General features: G+C 41.5%; 1 protein-coding gene across 4 annotated transcripts in view; it reads left to right on the top strand.

Annotated features, from left to right (window-relative positions):
- GPR107 (G protein-coupled receptor 107) overlaps positions 1-16,716 on the top strand; it is a 148,119-nt gene extending 131,403 nt beyond the window's left edge. For 3 of the 4 annotated variants that reach the window (XM_073600493.1, XM_073600494.1, XM_073600496.1), the window contains 2 exons: positions 780-907; positions 16,083-16,716. In XM_073600493.1, coding sequence (XP_073456594.1) covers positions 780-907; positions 16,083-16,179 — 225 coding nt within the window. In that variant the 3' untranslated portion in view covers positions 16,180-16,716. Of the gene's footprint in view, positions 1-779; positions 912-16,082 lie in introns of those variants that run through there. The other variant, XM_073600495.1, reaches the window with a different exon arrangement.
- The last annotated feature ends 866 nt before the right edge of the window (positions 16,717-17,582 follow it).

Genomic DNA, 17,582 nt, shown 5'->3' with positions numbered 1-17,582 from the left:
CAAAACGGCTTACGCGTTACGAGGGAGTACCCTCTTCATCAGAACCCCCCCCCAGAACACTGACCAGTGCTCTCTGCCATTGGCTGAGAGCGCTGATCGGGAGTCAGTCGGCTGCTGGTTTTCCAGCATGCTTGTCTGACAAGCCGGCTTCTTTCGAACAGACCCACATGCTGAATGTTGGCCGTTTTTTACTGAACCAGCTTAGGTCTCCCAACATTCATATGTATGGGGCTTAAGTTAAAGCTATTAAGCCTCATACACACTTTTTTTTTTTTTTTTTTTTTTCAATCCAGACGGTTGAACTAAAAAAACCCTGACTGCTCAGGTCGGAGCTGTTATACTAACAATCTGATGTTAGTACAGCAATCTCCCCTGCTGTACTATTCTGACAGGGGGGCATGTCCCTTCGACAGAAGCTGGCCACCGTATACATGGGCCGAATGTCGGTCGGTTTCTATTGAACAGACTGATGCCTACCGACATTCGGCCCGTGTGTGCTAGGCTTTAGAGAGAGGTGATTTCACACTCATGACTTTGCTGTGTTTTATCTTTACAAAGCTTGTTGGAAAATGTGTAAATTATTAAGTCAGACAGTCTGGTCTTTGCTAGGGAGAAATGTGTCCCTCCTCTGTGAAAATTGCTGATGTTGTTTAGAGCTTTGTTTAGAGATCACCACTTACTGGTTGCAAATGGTAAATATTTAATCCTTTTTCTTAACTACTGAATATTGTAAAGAATACAGTATATGTACGGAAATTATCATTTTGTGATTCTCGCAGCTACTAGATGAATTGGCCACGTTTGTCTTCATTGTGTTGACCGGGTACAAATTCCGACCAGCATCAGACAACCCATACCTTCAACTTCCACAAGACGAGGACATGGATGACCTGGAAATGGAAGCTGTGTAAGTAAAAACAAGCAGAGATGTTAAAGCCCTATGGGTGGGTAAAGCGCTTTTCTGCTACAAGCAGTTCCTTCTACCAAAGCTCACTGTGAATTCATACTATTGGTTCTGTACCGCTGGGGTACAGAATGCCTTCAAAAATGTAATTTCCTGCTTGTGTGAAGAATTCTGCACAAACATACAAGTCAGGTTTTAGGCATCATCTGCAACATAATTGTAATTTTTAGTGAGATACTTATAATAGAAGAATGAATAGAGGCAGAAAACATGGGGACAAGGTGCTTTGGGGTGAATTGCGCGGTCGTGCGATACTGTACCCAAATAAAAATTGCCAACTTTAAAAAAAAAATATGTATTTTTTTTTACTTTCTGCTATAAAACATATCCAATAAAAAAAAATTTGAAAAATCGAATTTCTATATCAGTTTAGGCCCGATATGTATTCTGCTACATGTTTTTAGTTAAAAAAAATACCAATAAGCATGTATAGATTGGTTTGCACAAAAGTTATAACATCTACGAACTGTGGGATAGATTTATTGACTTTATTTTATTTTTTTACGAGTAATGGCCAGTGTTAATTTCGTCGACTAAAACATTTTAGTCGACTAAGTGAATATTATTTTAGTCTACTAAAATACGACTAAAACAACCGAGATGACTAAAACTAAAATGGCATTTTAGTCAAAGGACTAAAATGGGACTAAAACTAAAATGCCATTTTAGTCAAAAGACGAAGTCTAAAACTAAATTGAAATTTGACTTCAAAATTAACGCTTGTTTGTAGTGCATGTTCATACCTCAATGCCATAATAAAGAACATATTAGATTTTTCACTCCAGCAGTATATAATGAGTTTTGGAAAATGTAGAGAAATGTTAACTAATGCATTACAGTTTAATTACACCCATTTGATTTTAGACGACTAAAATTAGTTTTAGTCGACTAAAATTACTGGAGATTTTAGTCGACTAAAACATAGGACATTTTAGTTGACTAAAATGTACTGGAGATCTAGTCGACTAAATACGACTAAAACAATTGCAGAAGACTAAAATGGGACTAAAACGCCATTTTAGTCCTAAAACTAAATCGAAATTTGCTGCCAAAATTAACACTGGTAATGACGGTGATCAGCAATTTTTTGCAGGATTGCGGCAGACAAAACGGACACCTAACTGACCATTTTAACACTTTTTGGGGACCAGTGACATTATTACAGTGATCAGTGCTAAAAAAAAATGCACAGTCACTGCACTAATGACACAGGCAGGGAAGGGGTTAACACCAGGGATGATCAAAGGGTTAAGTGTGTCCCTAGTGGGTGCTTTCTAACTGTGTGGGGGATGCTTTGATTGGGGGGGAAAGCAGATCCGTGTTTCTGCATAGCAGGACACAAGATCTCCATTTTCCCCTCTGGCACAACGGCGATCTGCCTTGTTTACATTGGCAAACCGCCACTCTGCCTCTCTCTCCGAACGAACGCCAGGTTTCCAGTGGACATCGGGTCCACCGGACCTGCTGATTGGCTCCCGCTGTGGTCAATCGGAGTGGGGCTCGGGCAGTGCATGCCCCAGAGCCTCTTTAAAAATACAGGTTTGAGGAAAGAAAAAGATCCTGGACTGCCGCACACCATAGAAGGCATCTTTATTGATATGAAGAAATAGAATCCATTGCAGTCACCTCATGTACAGGGAGGAACAGGAAAAATAGCTAACATGTTTCACGCCCCATCATGGCGCTTATTCATAGCAGCTTTTTCTTTTTTAGGTTTGCATTTATTTTTCATATGGTGATCAAGCCAGGTGGTCTGTTTTTCAACAGAACAAGTTGTCCTGCAGATGTAGCCCTTAGCAGGTTGAGAAAAACCATTTACCACTAACAAGTGTGCCTAAAATGATCAGCTTTGTTATTTTTTTATGTAAATTTTTTATCCCAAAAGAAGAAAAAAAGCTGCTAGTGTGACTGCCTAATGAGTGTAAGCTGGAGTTTGGCTTTAATTTGCTAGTGTATCTATATCTGATAGTACATCTAACAATCCCCCCCCCACCCCCCCTCTCCAGATTAACAATGCTGCTGTCCAAAGGTGCCCCTGTGCTCCTTGTAGCATATAGGCACACAGTACTGGAGGTGTGCTGCTAGCCAGATCCCCTTAGTAAAAGCAGAGGGAAAAGGCCTAAGAAAAAAAAAACTAAGGCAGCCACCACATTTAATGATTGGCAATCTGCAATATATTACATTTTTTGGTTTTCAGTCCCCCTCTTATCACCTGTCTGAATCTGTTTTCACTTTGTTTTATTTTTGTACTTCCTTCCTTTTTAATTTCTTTTTTTTTTCTTCATTTTATATATAGCTGTAAATAGCACAGCGCGATGAAATATAATAAAGCAGATTGAAAGAGAGTCTTGCAATGTATTAGTTTAGTCAATTTATTGCTCGTGGAATCTGTAAATCAGGAAGGTACCTGCTGTTTTCAAACAGGCTGTTTGGTAATTGAGAACATAGACGAGGCAGAATAACAAAATAAGATTTATGTAATGATTAGTAATTTTCAAAACACACAAAGCGCTTGCTAGCTTTTCAGAATCGCTATAGAAGAGCGAATTGCTCTAAGAATCCATCATGGGAACCTTTACACACTGGAGCTGTTAATCTAATCTAATGAAATTATTATAGAATTTGGAAAATATAATCAGATTTCTCACCCCACTGATTATTCTTTCATAAGCAGTTGTGTTTAGCGTGTTGTTATCAGGCCCCCATACTAATAAATAGAAATTGTGCTGCATTTTATTATTTATATTCATTTTTTAATCCATTCCCATTGATCCCTGCATACCAGATAAAGGGATCACATATGAGTGGCGTGTATAGTTTTTCACACAGCAGCTGTTTAGCGTAGTTCCCATATGGAGGAATCCATGGAGCACACATAGTAAATATATCTGTTATAAACCGAGACACGTAAAATGAAGCATATGATGAACAAAATGTATATGCAGAGGTTATTTTCAGTGAAAACTACTTTCAAAATGATCAGTAATTCCTGTGATTTAGACAGGTGAACCTATGTTTAAATCCTGACATTTATTGTGCAAGCCCACCTGCTAAGCCCACATATTGGTAAGTGAGGCTGCCCAGCAAATAGATCACTAAAGGGGCAGGGGGGCTTAGTAGGGCAGAGCCAACCACAGCTCTTTACAGGTAAAGTTGAAATTTGTCTCTAATTTCAGCTGCCTGTATCTTTTGGACATTCTGCTTACACTCACTGAACTTAAAGGGTAACTCCACTTTTGTGCAAATACAAAAAAAATTAGTATAGCATGTAAAATTGCTACACACGTCATATTCTAATATAACGTTATTACAAATTAATCTTTCCTTTTCAATCTACAGCGCTGTAAGGGCTTGTTTACACATGCTTCGAAATGTGGCTTCGGACATGCTTTTTTCAAGCGCTCTGAATGCCAAAGTCCCTGTCACTAAATAAAATGGTTAGCTTACAGTCTGTTTTACACGTTTGTTTTGCTTTGCTTCAAAAATTATAACCCATGTCACTTTCTTTGTGCTTTAAAGCGTCTCCGAAGCCTCCATAGAAGTCTATGGCAAAGCTAGCTTGCAGCACCTGCAGCTTTTGAGAGGCTTTAATTCAGCTTTAGCTGCGCTTTGTTTTGGAGGTATTGCAGGTATGAGATATCCCAGGAAGCACTGTGAACCTTTCCATACAGATTTAAAGTAATTGCAAAGGCTCTTTTTAACTACTTCCCGCCCAGCCTATAGCAAAATGATGGCCGGGCGGTGGTTCAGTTATCCTGACTGGGCGTCATATAACGTCCTTTAGGATAACAGCCGCCACTCACCCGTGGGGGCGCCCATCGTGGCAATCAGTGAAGTGGTGTGTCTGTCTGACACACCGCTCCACTGATCTCGGTAAAGAGTCTCCGGTGGAGGCTCTTTACCACATGAACAGCCGTGTCCAATCACAGCTGATCACGATATAAATAGGAAGAGCCGTTGATCGGCTTTTCCTCACTCGCGACTGACAGATGCGAGTAGAGGAGAGCCGATCGGCAGCTCTCCTGACGGGGGGTCTGCGCTGATTGTTTATCAGCGCAGCCCCCCCTCAGATGACCACACTGGACCACCAGGGAAATTGGCAACATGTGGATGGCCAGGTATATACCCCATGGCCACCCACATGTGCAAATTATGCCAATCTGTGCCAATCAGTGCCTACAAATGGGCACTGATTGGCACCAGTATGTACTAACAGGCATCAGTGATGCCCAGTAATGCCACCCATCAGTGCAACCCATCAGTGCCCATGCGTGCCGCCTATGAGTGCCACCTCATCGATGCCCATCAGTGCCGCCTTATCAGTGCCCGTCAGTGCAGCCATATCAGTGCCCATCATTGAACGAGAAAATTTACTTATTTACCAAAATTTTTAACAGAAATGAAGAAAAACTTGTTTTTTTTTTTTCAAAATTTTCGGTCTTTTTTTATTTGTTGTGCAAAAAATAAAAATCCCAGAGGTGATAAAATACCATCAAAAGAAAGCTCTATTTGTGGGAACAAAATGATACAAAATTTGTTTGGGTACAGTATAGCATGACCACGCAATTGGCATTCAAAATGCAACAGCGCTGAAAGGTGAAAATTGGCTTGGGCAGGAAGGTGTCTAGGTGCCTGGTATTGACATGGTTTTGGTTTTCCTTTTCTCGGGTGCCTCTTTGCTGCTCCTGGCCCCTTCCGCCAGACACGGAGCTGCCGTTCGGCTCCACCCACTCTCTCCCCTGATTGGCTAACTGACTTTGACAGCTGCGGGAGCCAATGGTGCTGCTGCTGTGTCTCAGCCAATTGGGAGGTAGAGTCCCAGATGGCCGAAGGGATCGTGGACATCGCTAGACAGAGAGGGGGCTCAGGTAAGTATTAGGGGGTGCTGGGGAGGCAGCTACACACAGAAGGATTTTATCTTAATGTATAGAATGCAGTAAGATAAAAACACCTTCTGCCTTTACAACCCCTTTAAATCTAATAGAGCCACTGATGGACTTTTAATTTCAAAATATGTGTACTACTGAGGAAAATGATATATTGGAAATAAATGCAATATTTATATATTATATAAAAGGCTATTCTGTCTGTGTAGTCTGTCTCCCTTTAACAGGTTATGCTTTCAGAAGCAACCTAACATATATTTTTATCTCATACACTTTACAGTTAAAGGTTTGTTGACACCTGACCATATGTAGATGAGCTTTTTAGTCATCTCATTCCAAATAATAGGCATGTGACCACTAACCCCTCCCCCTGCTTTGTGGCTAGAACAGCCTCCATTCTTCTGGGAAGTCTTCTGGTTTAGTTTTAGTTGTAGTCTTTTGACTAAAAGGGTGTTTTAGTTTTAGTCCTATTTTAGTCATCTGCAATTGTTTTAGTTTGACGCGTTTAGACGACTAAAATCCGCAGTACATTTTAGATGACTACAATCTCTAGTACATTTTCGTTGACTAAAATCGAATAGGTTTAGTTAAATTGTAATGCATTTTTTTAAGCATTTCTCTAGAATTTGAAAAAACTCATATACTCCTGGAGTAAAAAAATCGAATATGTTATTATTCATTGTATTAAGGTTTGAACAAACTCACAAATACAGTTTTAGCCGCTCTGGCTGGTGGTCTGAGGAGGCCTGTAATGCTGCACAGTGCTCTGGACAGTGCTCTGGACAGTGGTCTGAGGAGGTCTATAATTCGACTGCTTTGGACGGTGGTCTCAGGAGGCCTTTACTGCGAGTGCTCTGGACGGTGGTCTCAGGAGGCCTTTACTGCGAGTGCTCTGGATGGTGGTCTGAGGATGCCTTTAATGGGAGTGCTCTGGACGGTGGTCTGAGGATGCCTGTAATGCACAGTGCTCTGGACGGTGGTCTGAGGAGGCCTGTAATGCTGCACAGTGCTCTGGAAGGACGGTGGTCTGAGGATCAGTTTTCGTCGTCGTAAAAAGGCCGCTGACAAATGTTTTCGTTGGCAAAACTAACACGGACAACAACAGCTGGCTCTCAGAAAGACGTCATCAGCAGTCACTTCCAGTTCATGTGCATATATTCTGGAAGTGTCCGGTGCAGTGGTCACATCTGGTGTGCAGCAGGAAGATGAGTGGGGTCCGAAACAGATGGAACACATGGTGAACAACATAGGTTTGCCATAGCAAAAGGTGAGGAAGGACCAGAGAGAGAATACTGATTAGCAGAGGACCAGCAGAGATGGGGACCAGAGCAAGAGAAACTAGCAATGTCATACGTAGTGTAAGAGCAATATAGCAAGAGGTGTGTGGATAACAGAGAGGAGAAGAACAGCAAACCAGAGCATCAGCAGAGCTGGGGGTTACTACTGAGCGGGTGATCAGCAGAGCTGGGAGTACTACAGAGCAGGTGATCTCCTGAACAAGAGTACTAATAAAGTGGGGATCTGCTGAACGAGAATACCAGTGAGATGGGGATCTGCAGTGGAAGTGCATCTCAAAGAAGCCATCTGGATCTGGGCATGTTCTCCTGAATAGGACCGTTTCCACTCTGGATCCACCCCTCAGACCGGGTTTGCTTGTTAGGTTGGCTGTTGATGTAATGCCTTTTGTATTGACAAGACACATGCTGCCTCTCAATATTTTAATTTCTTACACCTCTCACCTAATACCACAAGAAGAGACATTGTGGTTGTCTAGAATGAATAGGGTGTACTCACTGAATTGAACAAGTGTGTCTCTGGCCCCCATATGGATTATATTCATGAGATTTGGTTGTAATTGCAATGTAGCTTCTATTTTGCCTGTATACCATCAGACCCCTCATGGGTAAAACTCAGATTTCTGTATTTTCCTCTCATTTTTTGTAAACTGAAAATTAATCTGGATGTAAAACCCATTCATGAAATTTTGACCTAGGCACATGCATCTGCAGTGCTTACTTATCTCTCTCCAAAGCCCTAAGTCCCGTGTCTTTCTGCTGCTCCGTTCTTCTGTTATAAGCAAGATAACTTCTGACAAGCTCTACAAGACAGGAGATAAAAGCAGCTTGAAATTTGCATCAGGGAGGTAACTTAGAGACAGATCAGCAGATAGTTTGTCTATTCACAGCACAGCAAGTTTCTTTGTTCCTCTGCCTATGTGGAGGGGGGGGGGGGCTGGCTTTCTTCCAATCAGCTCACACACTCTGCTAGCCCAGACCCCCCGCTGCTGAAACTGGAAGAAAAATTGCTAACACAATATGCACTTTCTAAAGGTTTGTAGAAAGCTGAAGACAGCAGATATACAACTAAAACTTATGTAGGGAGATTTCTTTAATCTCTGTATCATCTGAGGCTGCTCACTTCACTGGGTACATGTGAGGGATTACATCCACCTTTAAAAATTTTAAAAATAGTCATCTGGGCAGCTGTTTGTTAAGATCCCACAAATATTTCATAGGCTGTTGTGATGGAGGAAGTCCTGTTCACTCCAACAGATGAAGCAGAGTTTTCCATCGGAATCCATTCTCCTTCACTGTATGTGTCTGTTTTGTGTCCTCCGGGTCAGATGTCCTAGTTTAGGCAGCTCAGGCCTCATCATATGTGCCTGGTTTTCTACAGTCCTCTCTGTGTGTGTGTGTGTGTGTGTGTGTGTGTGTGTGTGTGTGTATACAGTGGCTACAGCCCAAGTCTTCTCTGAGGTTTTAGTGACTTTATTTGTGTTTACTTTCCCTCTGTATTCTGTGGACGCAATTTTCTACAGTGACGCAAAATGAGTTCTATGGGTAGCATGCTGATAAAGAACAACACCATTGTTTGTTCTCTTTACTATAGGGTAAAAGCTAAGTTCATCTAGCCATTCTAGTTACCGTTTTTCCGTGTTTAAACCTGACCATGACGTCCTAAAGATGATTGTTGATGTAGTATCCTCCTTAGGTGGTGCTAGGATAGTTGGGTAAGTAGGCCTCATGCACATTGGACATTTTTAGAGTGGCGTCAGACTTTTTTACTGCCTGTAAGCTTCCTTGCATGTTATCCTACAGTGGATATAAAAAGTCTACACACCTTTTAAAATGTCAGGTTTCTGTGATGTAAAAAAAATGAGAATGAGACAAAGATAAATGATTTCAGAACGTTTTCCACTTTTTAATGTGACCTATAAACTGTAACTCATCTAAAACCAACTGAGATCTTTTGGGGTGGAGTAAAAATAAAATAATGTGGTTGTAGAACTGTGCACACCCTCTTATAACTGGGGGTGTATTTGCATTCAAATTCATGTTAAATATGAGTCAGTTCACATCTGCCATCATGTAAAGTGCCCTCTGATTAACCTCAAATAAAGTTCAGCTGCTCTAGTAGGTCTTTCCTGACATTTTCTTAGTCACATCCTACTGCAAAAGCCTTGGTCCGCAGAGAGCTTCCAAAGCATCAGAGGGATCTCATTGTTGAAAGGTATTAGTCAGGAGAAGGGTACAAAAGACTTTCCAAGGCATTAGATATACCATGGAACACAGTGAAGACAGTCATCAAATGGAGAAAATATGGCACAACAGTTGACATTACCAAGAACTGGACGTCCCTCCAAAATTGATGATGAGAAGAAAAGTGGCCAGGGAGGCTGCCAAGAGGCCTACAGCAACATTAAAGGAGCTGCAGGAATATCTGGCAACTACTGGCTGTGTGGTGGATGTGACAACAATCTCCCGTAGTGTTCATATGTCTGGGCTATGGGGTAGAGTGCAGGACAGAAAGAAGCCTTTTCTTACGAAGAAAAACATCCAAGAATGGCTAAATTTTGCAAAAACACACCTGAAGTCTCCCAAAAGCATGTGGGGAAGTGTTTTATTGTCTGCTGAAACCAAGGTTGAACTTTTTGGCCATAATTCCAAAAGATATGTGTAACAAAACGTCCCACACTCCGCTTGAGTGCTTTCGTCATATACCACTTCCTCCCAGTCTGAATATAGATAGCAGATATTCCAAACGCTCACAAGCACAAAACCAGACAATACTTGTTTAGTTGCTGAACATGGACAGTTTATTGGAACCAAAATACAAGTCTTAAATACAGTAGACGAGGAGGTCACCCCTCCTGCTCATATTACTCTAACAATACACCTGTAACCAGAAACAGAATTAACATGAGCTAAATAACTAAAATAACTAATCCCCTAAAGCAGCCGATGTGACTCCGTGCCCTCCTGAGCATTGTTATGATTAATCAGGATTTCACTACAGGTCAGGTGAGGTCTTACAGGTCTTTACATATATCCTGGGAGATATTGTGGATAAATATTACTGTCCCATTTTAAGTAATCAATGATATATTTTCTCAGTCACCCTGTGCCAGCATGGCACTGGGTGACTTAGACATAAGAGGTGCATGGGGAGCTGAAACAAGGGTTTCCCAACCTTTCCAAAGGGATTCTGGGTTCCAAGGGCCCTCCTGTCACAATATGTTTGGCGCAAAAACACTGCACATCACCAAAAGAACACTGTACCCACAGTGAAACATGGTGGTGGCAGCATCATGCTTTGGGGCTGTTTTTTTCAGCTGTAACAGGGGCCTTTGTCAAGGTAGAGGGAATTATGATCAGTTCCAAATACCAGTCATTTTGGCACAAAACCTTCAGGCTTCTGCTAGAAACCTGAACATGAAGAGAAACTTCATCTTTCAGCATGACAACAACCCAAAGCTTACATCGAAATCAACAAAGGAATGGCTTCACCAGAAGAAGATTAAAGTTTTGGATTTGCCCAGCCAGAGCCCAGACCTGAATCCCATTGATGGGATGTGGGATGATCTGAAGAGGGCTGTGCACAGGAGATGCCATCACAATCTGACAGATTTGGAGTGTTTTGGAAGAGTGAAGCCATTCCTTTGTTGATTTCGATGTAAGCTTTGGGTTGTTGTCATGCTGAAAGATGAAGTTTCTCTTCATGTTCAGGTTTCTAGCAGAAGCCTGAAGGTTTTGTGCCAAAATGACTGGTATTTGGAACTGATCATAATTCCCTCTACCTTGACAAAGGCCCCTGTTACAGCTGAAAAAAACAGCCCCAAAGCATGATGCTGCCACCACCATGTTTCACTGTGGGTACAGTGTTCTTTTGGTGATGTGCAGTGTTTTTGCGCCAAACATATTGTGACAGGAGGGCCCTTGGAACCCAGAATCCCTTTGGAAAGGTTGGGAAACCCTTGTACTACCAAATTAAGATGTGCCATGCTAATAGACTCATACCCAAAAAGACTGAGTGCTGTAATAAAATCAAAAGGTGCTTCAACAAAGTATTAGTGTAAGGGTGTGCACACTTATGCAACCACATTTTATTTTTACTTCCCTCCACCTAAAAGATTTTAGTTTATATCCTTTATAGGTCACACTAAAGGTGGAAAAAGTTCCGAAATGATTTATCTTTGTCTAATTTTTTTTTACATCACAGAAACCTGCCATTTTTAACAGGGGTGTGTAGACTTTTATATCCACTGTATGTGTTTATGCATACATAGGCTTTTAGAACCTTCTTTTTTATGGCAGGAGAGTTTAGTGGTAGAAAAAAAAAACCCTCTGCCAGAGCGTTCTGGAGCAGTAGCATTTTGGCGAAGAAATTCGGACAGCTCCTAAACTCTCCGGCCACTGCATCCTTAACAACGGTTGAGTTTTTTATTTATTTTTACACTTTTTTTTACATTTTTTTTTTTTTATCACTTTTATTCCTATTTAAAAGGAATGTAAACATCCTTTGTAATAGGAATCTATGTGACAGGTCCTCTTTATGGAGAGATGTGGGGTCAATAAGACCCCACATCTCTCCTCCAGGCTGAAAAGCATGAGATCGGGGAAAAAAAAATTCACTGATCGCGGCTTCGTTTATTTCCGGCTCATAACGTCGCGCCCGGGCCTCCGATGGTCATAGAGATGACTGGTGACCATCTGGTCACCAGTCATCTCTATCGTCCTCATCCGGCACCGGCCGATTCTTTCTGCGGGCCCACAATGGCACGGGAGAGCCCTGTGAAGCACCGGATAGCGGCGGGAGGGGGGGACGTCCCCTCCTGTCGCCTATAAGAATGATCCAGCGGCAGAACTGCCGCTATGATCGTTTTTAGGCCCCTTTCACACGGACGGATAGAATGGTGCTTTTAGCTGCGGATTTTCTAGTTTTCTACCGCAGCTAAAAGCATACAATGCTTTCCTATTGCCCCATTCACACCCTGCGTTTTCGTTAAATGCTGTTCCGTGCAGATAGAAAAAATAGAATTGACTGCGTCCAGGAGCGATTTAGTACAGCTATCTGCACATAACTGCAGGTAATCGCAGTGTAACTATTTCTCCTGCGGATAGCAGCGGCAACAAGGAAAGAAAAGCAACAGGAAGCACATCAGAAATGACAAGAATGTTCCAAACGCAGCCGCATGTAAACGCACATAAACGCAGGTAATCTCACTGTACAAATGCAGCTGATCGCAGTGTCTGGGGTCTTGAATTTCACAGAATATATTATATGCTTTTAACTGCGGCAGAACAGCTGTCCGTGTGAAAGGCGCCTTATCGTACACAGAATCGCTGGCTGCAAAGAGTGATATCTGAATAATGCCTCTAGCTGCAGGCATCATTCAGATATCCCCCCCCACAAAGTCAAGGACGTCGTTTTACTATGCCCGGGTATTGAAGTGGTTAAAAAACACAAATAAGAAAAAATTTCCCCCAGTGTAGGTTCGTCGTCAATCACAATGCCACCTCTGACATGAAAATTTGAAAAAAAAGTCTGCTTCTGACAAAGGCTCCTGCAGTCGGCCAGTTCGTAATAGGGGCGAGGCCACCCATTGGCATCACCTAGTGACCCCACCCCCTTGTAAAATTATCTACCAGAGGCATTTCGACTGGTGGGAGCACCACCCCTTAGTTATTTAGGAACTGGCAGAAGGCGGCAGCTCTCTTTGGGTTCTTTGGGTGCGGACCTTTTTTTTTTTTTTTTTTTTTTTTTTAATTCTTTTATATTTTTTTGGGTAGGCAGTGGGCGACCTGAGGGGAGGACTGCAGAGACATGGGTGCTTAGAAGAAGCTGACTGAGGGGATCTGTCTGACACAGATCTGTCTGGTATCACTAGAGGGCATCGATTGGAAGGAGGCATCCATCTGTCCTTGGACCTTGTGAGATGCTGAAAAGATCTTGGGGACCTTGTGCTCTAACTAGCCCTTTGCTAACTAGTTATAGTCAGCTGTTGGTCTGTTAAATGGGACACTGGCTGGTGTCCTGAGGAGCTCTGTCCTGATACTCCACTATTTAAAGGGACTTTGCACTACTGGCTCTACTACTACTCAAGCTAAAAGGAAGATTAAAGTGGATGTAAACACTCGCATATACCCAGTGAAGTGAACAGTCTCGGATGATACACAGAGATTAAACAAATCTTCTTACATAAGTTTCACTTGTTTATCTGCTGTCTTTCCCTTTCTATATTCTTTGGAATTCTTATTTTCTTTTCCTGTTCGGCAGTAGGAGTGGATTATTGGCATACAGCCAAGACAGCTGATTGGAGGAAGGGCACACACCCCCTCTCCACATTGGCAAAGGAAAGAAGGAGTGTGCAGAGCTCTGTTGTGAATGGGGCAGCTCTGTGCTAATCTATAACAACCTCCCACAACACAAACTTTAGGCTGCTTTTATCCCCCATCTCTGAGAACTTGTCAGAACTTGTCATGCTGATAAGAGCTACAGGACAAATTCCATGAAATGGGTTTACATCCTCTTTAAGTCCTCAGTTGTACATAGTTCTTATACTTGGAGTATCCCACAACTCTGTTTTCCTTATCCAAGTTGTCCAAAAATAAACATACCTTAGATTGACTTAAGAGCGAATGAGCCTGTTGTGTGCCTGGCTGCGGGGTTGGAGTTGGGAAGACCTGGACAGCAATTCCCGCGGCTTCTAAGGAAGTAGCGCTATATTTAGATAAATCTGCAGTTTGTAATTTTTATGTAATCACTTCAGCTATACTAAGCATTATTAGTTTTTCTAAGTAATGTTAATTTAGCAGGAGTAGCCTTTAACTTATTTTAAGGCAATCTGCTTTTGGCCATTATTTTTAGTTCAACTTTGGAGGGAAAATGTGTCATTGATATGCCACCAATGTCCAAGGCAATGCTGAAGTGTCCTTGAAAAATGATGATTAAAATCTGGGGAATTTAAAAATACGTATTTCTTGACCCTGGTTGTCACAGGTCAGCCTGATTTTTATGTTTGGTCCACTAAAAGAGTTACTGTACGAAATGAAAAACTTACCTTCAACTTAGCACTTTATTTCACCACCCTGCTGCTAGTACATTCTGTTTTAGTGATTTCCATATGCAGTAACAACTAAGCTGTCTTCATGCTGTTAAGAACAGAGCTTGAACTGCTCTTAAAGAGAATCTGTGCTTTGTCCATTCAGGACAAAACAGGCTTACTTTAATGACATTCTCCTTAACAGCGGATCACCGTCTCGTTGCTCCTACATTTCTTTGTTCAGCTTCTGGGAACCAGGAAATAGGGCCCTGTATAAACTCCCGGGTATTCTAGTCAGAGCTTACACAGGACTGTCCCCTACCCATATGTGACAGCACTGGTGCCAATTGCCAAACATCAGTGCTGTCACATGCTCATTCAAGCCAGCAAGCGGTAGAGGTTTTCTGTGCTTAAAATAGGGAAGGAGAAAAAAGAAGTAGGTGCTGCTCGTGAGAGGGCTATTAAAGGGAGCCTGTTGCTTTGACCTTCATGGGTAAAGCACAAGTTTGCTCTAAAGAGAACTTCTCTAATAGTTTTTAAGAACCAAAACTTTTTGGTCTGTGTTTGATGCATGCCAAACGATGCCTTGCCTCTGATGCAGCAGGGTGCACCCGCGAAACTGCTCAGGATGGCATAGGATTCCATATGGAACATATACTATCATTCCTGGTCTTCCTGAAGGATCATATTAGGGGACTTTCTGCACATCCCTTCTGCCAATATTACAGTACCTGGGATCTGCCTGTACATAATTTACAAGTTCAAGGATGAATGAGAAGGTGAAATGTTTTTTTTATGCTGCATTAGTCTAGATTTTGAGAATTATTTTTATAGAGACCTAGTTCTATGATGGTTTGGTTTTGAGCTCATAACTACTTTTTTTCTTTATTTTCTGATTTTTCATAACCACTTGCTAGGGGCTTCCAACCATACTAAACTTGCATGATAGCCCATAATTTGGGCACCTGGAGGAAGTTTTTGTACATTTTTCTTTTTTTTTTTTGAGTTTTAAGAAATCCGCCAGCCGCTACCGTAGTCCACAGTGTCTGGTGGCCATATACTCCAATTCCTGCTACATGATATGATTGTATTCATATTAGTGCACAAGTTCTGTCCATGTTTTTTTTTTTTTTTTTTGCTCAGACCTTGGTGGAGCTACACTCCAAAATTTGTTCAGAAAATATAAATGCTGGTGCAGATAAAAAAAATATCACAAACCGTTCTCAATTGTTTTTGCTACATGAACTGCATATGTGTTAAACTGGACATGTCCCCACCAACCAGTATATGGCTACATTAAAGTATTCCTGGTAGAAAAAAAAAAAAAAATCTCAAGAGCTCTGTTTCCTGCCCCTTGCATACAGCATGTGCTATCTTACTCTACAAGCAGTTCCATTGTTAAGTCATCTATTGAACATGTGTATTGTGTAGGGAAGAATGGCTACTGGAATTTTATTTTCCTGAAGCTGAGAATACATGTACAGTGAATGTCGTCTGGTTCCTGCTGAATTCCGATACGTGTGTACCAGACTTTAGTCAGAAGGAACAGCAGGATGCTGTTGAGGTCATCTTTATGCTCTTCCCCCTGTAAAGACAGTATGTTTAGTCCGCTATGCTAAAAGTAGATGCAAAGTAGTAGAGTTCTAATTGGCTTAGTGTGCTGCCTCTCCCTCCCGCCATTCTGAGCGCTGCTATATATAGCTTACCTGGAGTCCGATTCTGGGACTCTGCAATTTTTGTGATTACATTTTTGTTGTAATATATAGAATAAGGGCCATAAATGCACATGTGGGTAAGTGCAAAAGGCCTCTAAGAGGTTTAGCCAGTATTTCTTCTTTTTTTTTTTTTTAACCTAATTGGTTATTTTCATTTTGATTACTAAGTGAGTTTTCTATTTCCTTTTTTACAGAGTTACAACCACGGGAGCCACGGAGGGTGTAAAGAAAGTAAAAAAGGTGGTCAATGGCTCTTCAGATCCCCGTTCCGAGTGGGAAAACTCTGCGTGAATGGATACACTGACCAAGTGGCTTTTAATTTATTACCAATTCTACTACTCCATGCAAAACAAGTTGGCGAGGGAGGAACCAAGCCTCTATCCCACTTATCACACACAGCATCCTCCCTGTGCAAACACAGACTGGATCTGACCAACAGTAATGGTCAACAGCACCTCTGAACTCTCCGCCACGAGGAATTGTCTCCGAAAGGCACACATCCAATACCCTGGATGTTAGGACTTCGCAAAAACTTTTCTGATGTTTTAAATTCCTATTTTTGTTTGAACAAGGAACTAAATTTATTCACGTAGCACACAATCAGGTTTGTACATCATATTCCAGTAATATAAAACCCAGAGCGAATGGTATAAATTATTTTCCTACACTATTTGTTGACTGTGCAGCGAAGGGCACTCAGTTGCAAATTGCTACTTAAATCGCAGAACGTTTTTTGCCTGCGACACTATCTTCTTTTCCCTGACACTTTTAGGTCAGCTGCATATCTATGCCTCAGTTAGCTAAATAATAAAATTTTGTGTAAATATATATTATTATTTTTTTTAATAGGAGAAGATATAATGGATTCATGAAACTTAACAGGGAAATTGTGTTGAACAGTTATTAGATACAGCAAAGGCTGTAGTGTAAAGTGCTTTTAAATGCCACGGTTGCCCCTTTCAGTTACATGCTTGCAATGGCATTTTTAAGAGAACCAGTCATGATTGGGCTCATGCAATAGTCAGAATGCTCAACCATAGAGAATGCGTGCTGTCTTATGAAAGCTTTATAATTGCCTCTTTACATGCCTTTCCATCTTTTAAATCTGCAGTGTGTTTAAAGTGTCAGTCAGCACTCCTATTGTGATCTGTATTGCTCCAAGCTATAGCTGAGAAGTGCTAAAAAAGACTTCACGGAAGTTGCCTGAACCAAACTAAAACCTGTGTGTGCAAATCCAGTCTCAGACTAAAGAAAGCAAAATTAAGTAACAAATATAAATCTTTCAAAAATAAGATGGCAAGGTTATAATTATAATATGTTTAATTCTTACATAAGTCCATTCATGGTTCTCCTTTTTTTGTGGACTAAAACAATATTCTGGAGAATAATGCACAGTGGCTAAGTGGTTAGTACTAATGCATAGCAGCACTGGGGTCGTTGGTTTGAATCCCAACCACGGCACAACCTGCCTGGAATTTGCATGTTCCCCCTGTGCCAGCATGGGTTTCCTCTGGGTACTCTGGTTTCCTCTCACACTCAGAAGACATGCTGGTAGGTTAATTGGCTCCTGTCTAAATTGGCCCCAGTATGTATATATATGAGTTAGGGACCTTAGGTTGTAAGCTCCTTGAGGGCAGGGACTGATGTGGATGTACAATGTATATGTAAAGCGCTGCATAAATTGACAGCGCTTT

This window comes from Aquarana catesbeiana, linkage group LG09, assembly GCF_042186555.1.
Source record: "Aquarana catesbeiana isolate 2022-GZ linkage group LG09, ASM4218655v1, whole genome shotgun sequence".
Taxonomy (NCBI): Eukaryota; Metazoa; Chordata; class Amphibia; order Anura; family Ranidae; genus Aquarana; species Aquarana catesbeiana.
Note: the sequence above shows the minus strand (reverse complement) of the source record. Positions and strands in the feature narration are given on the sequence as shown.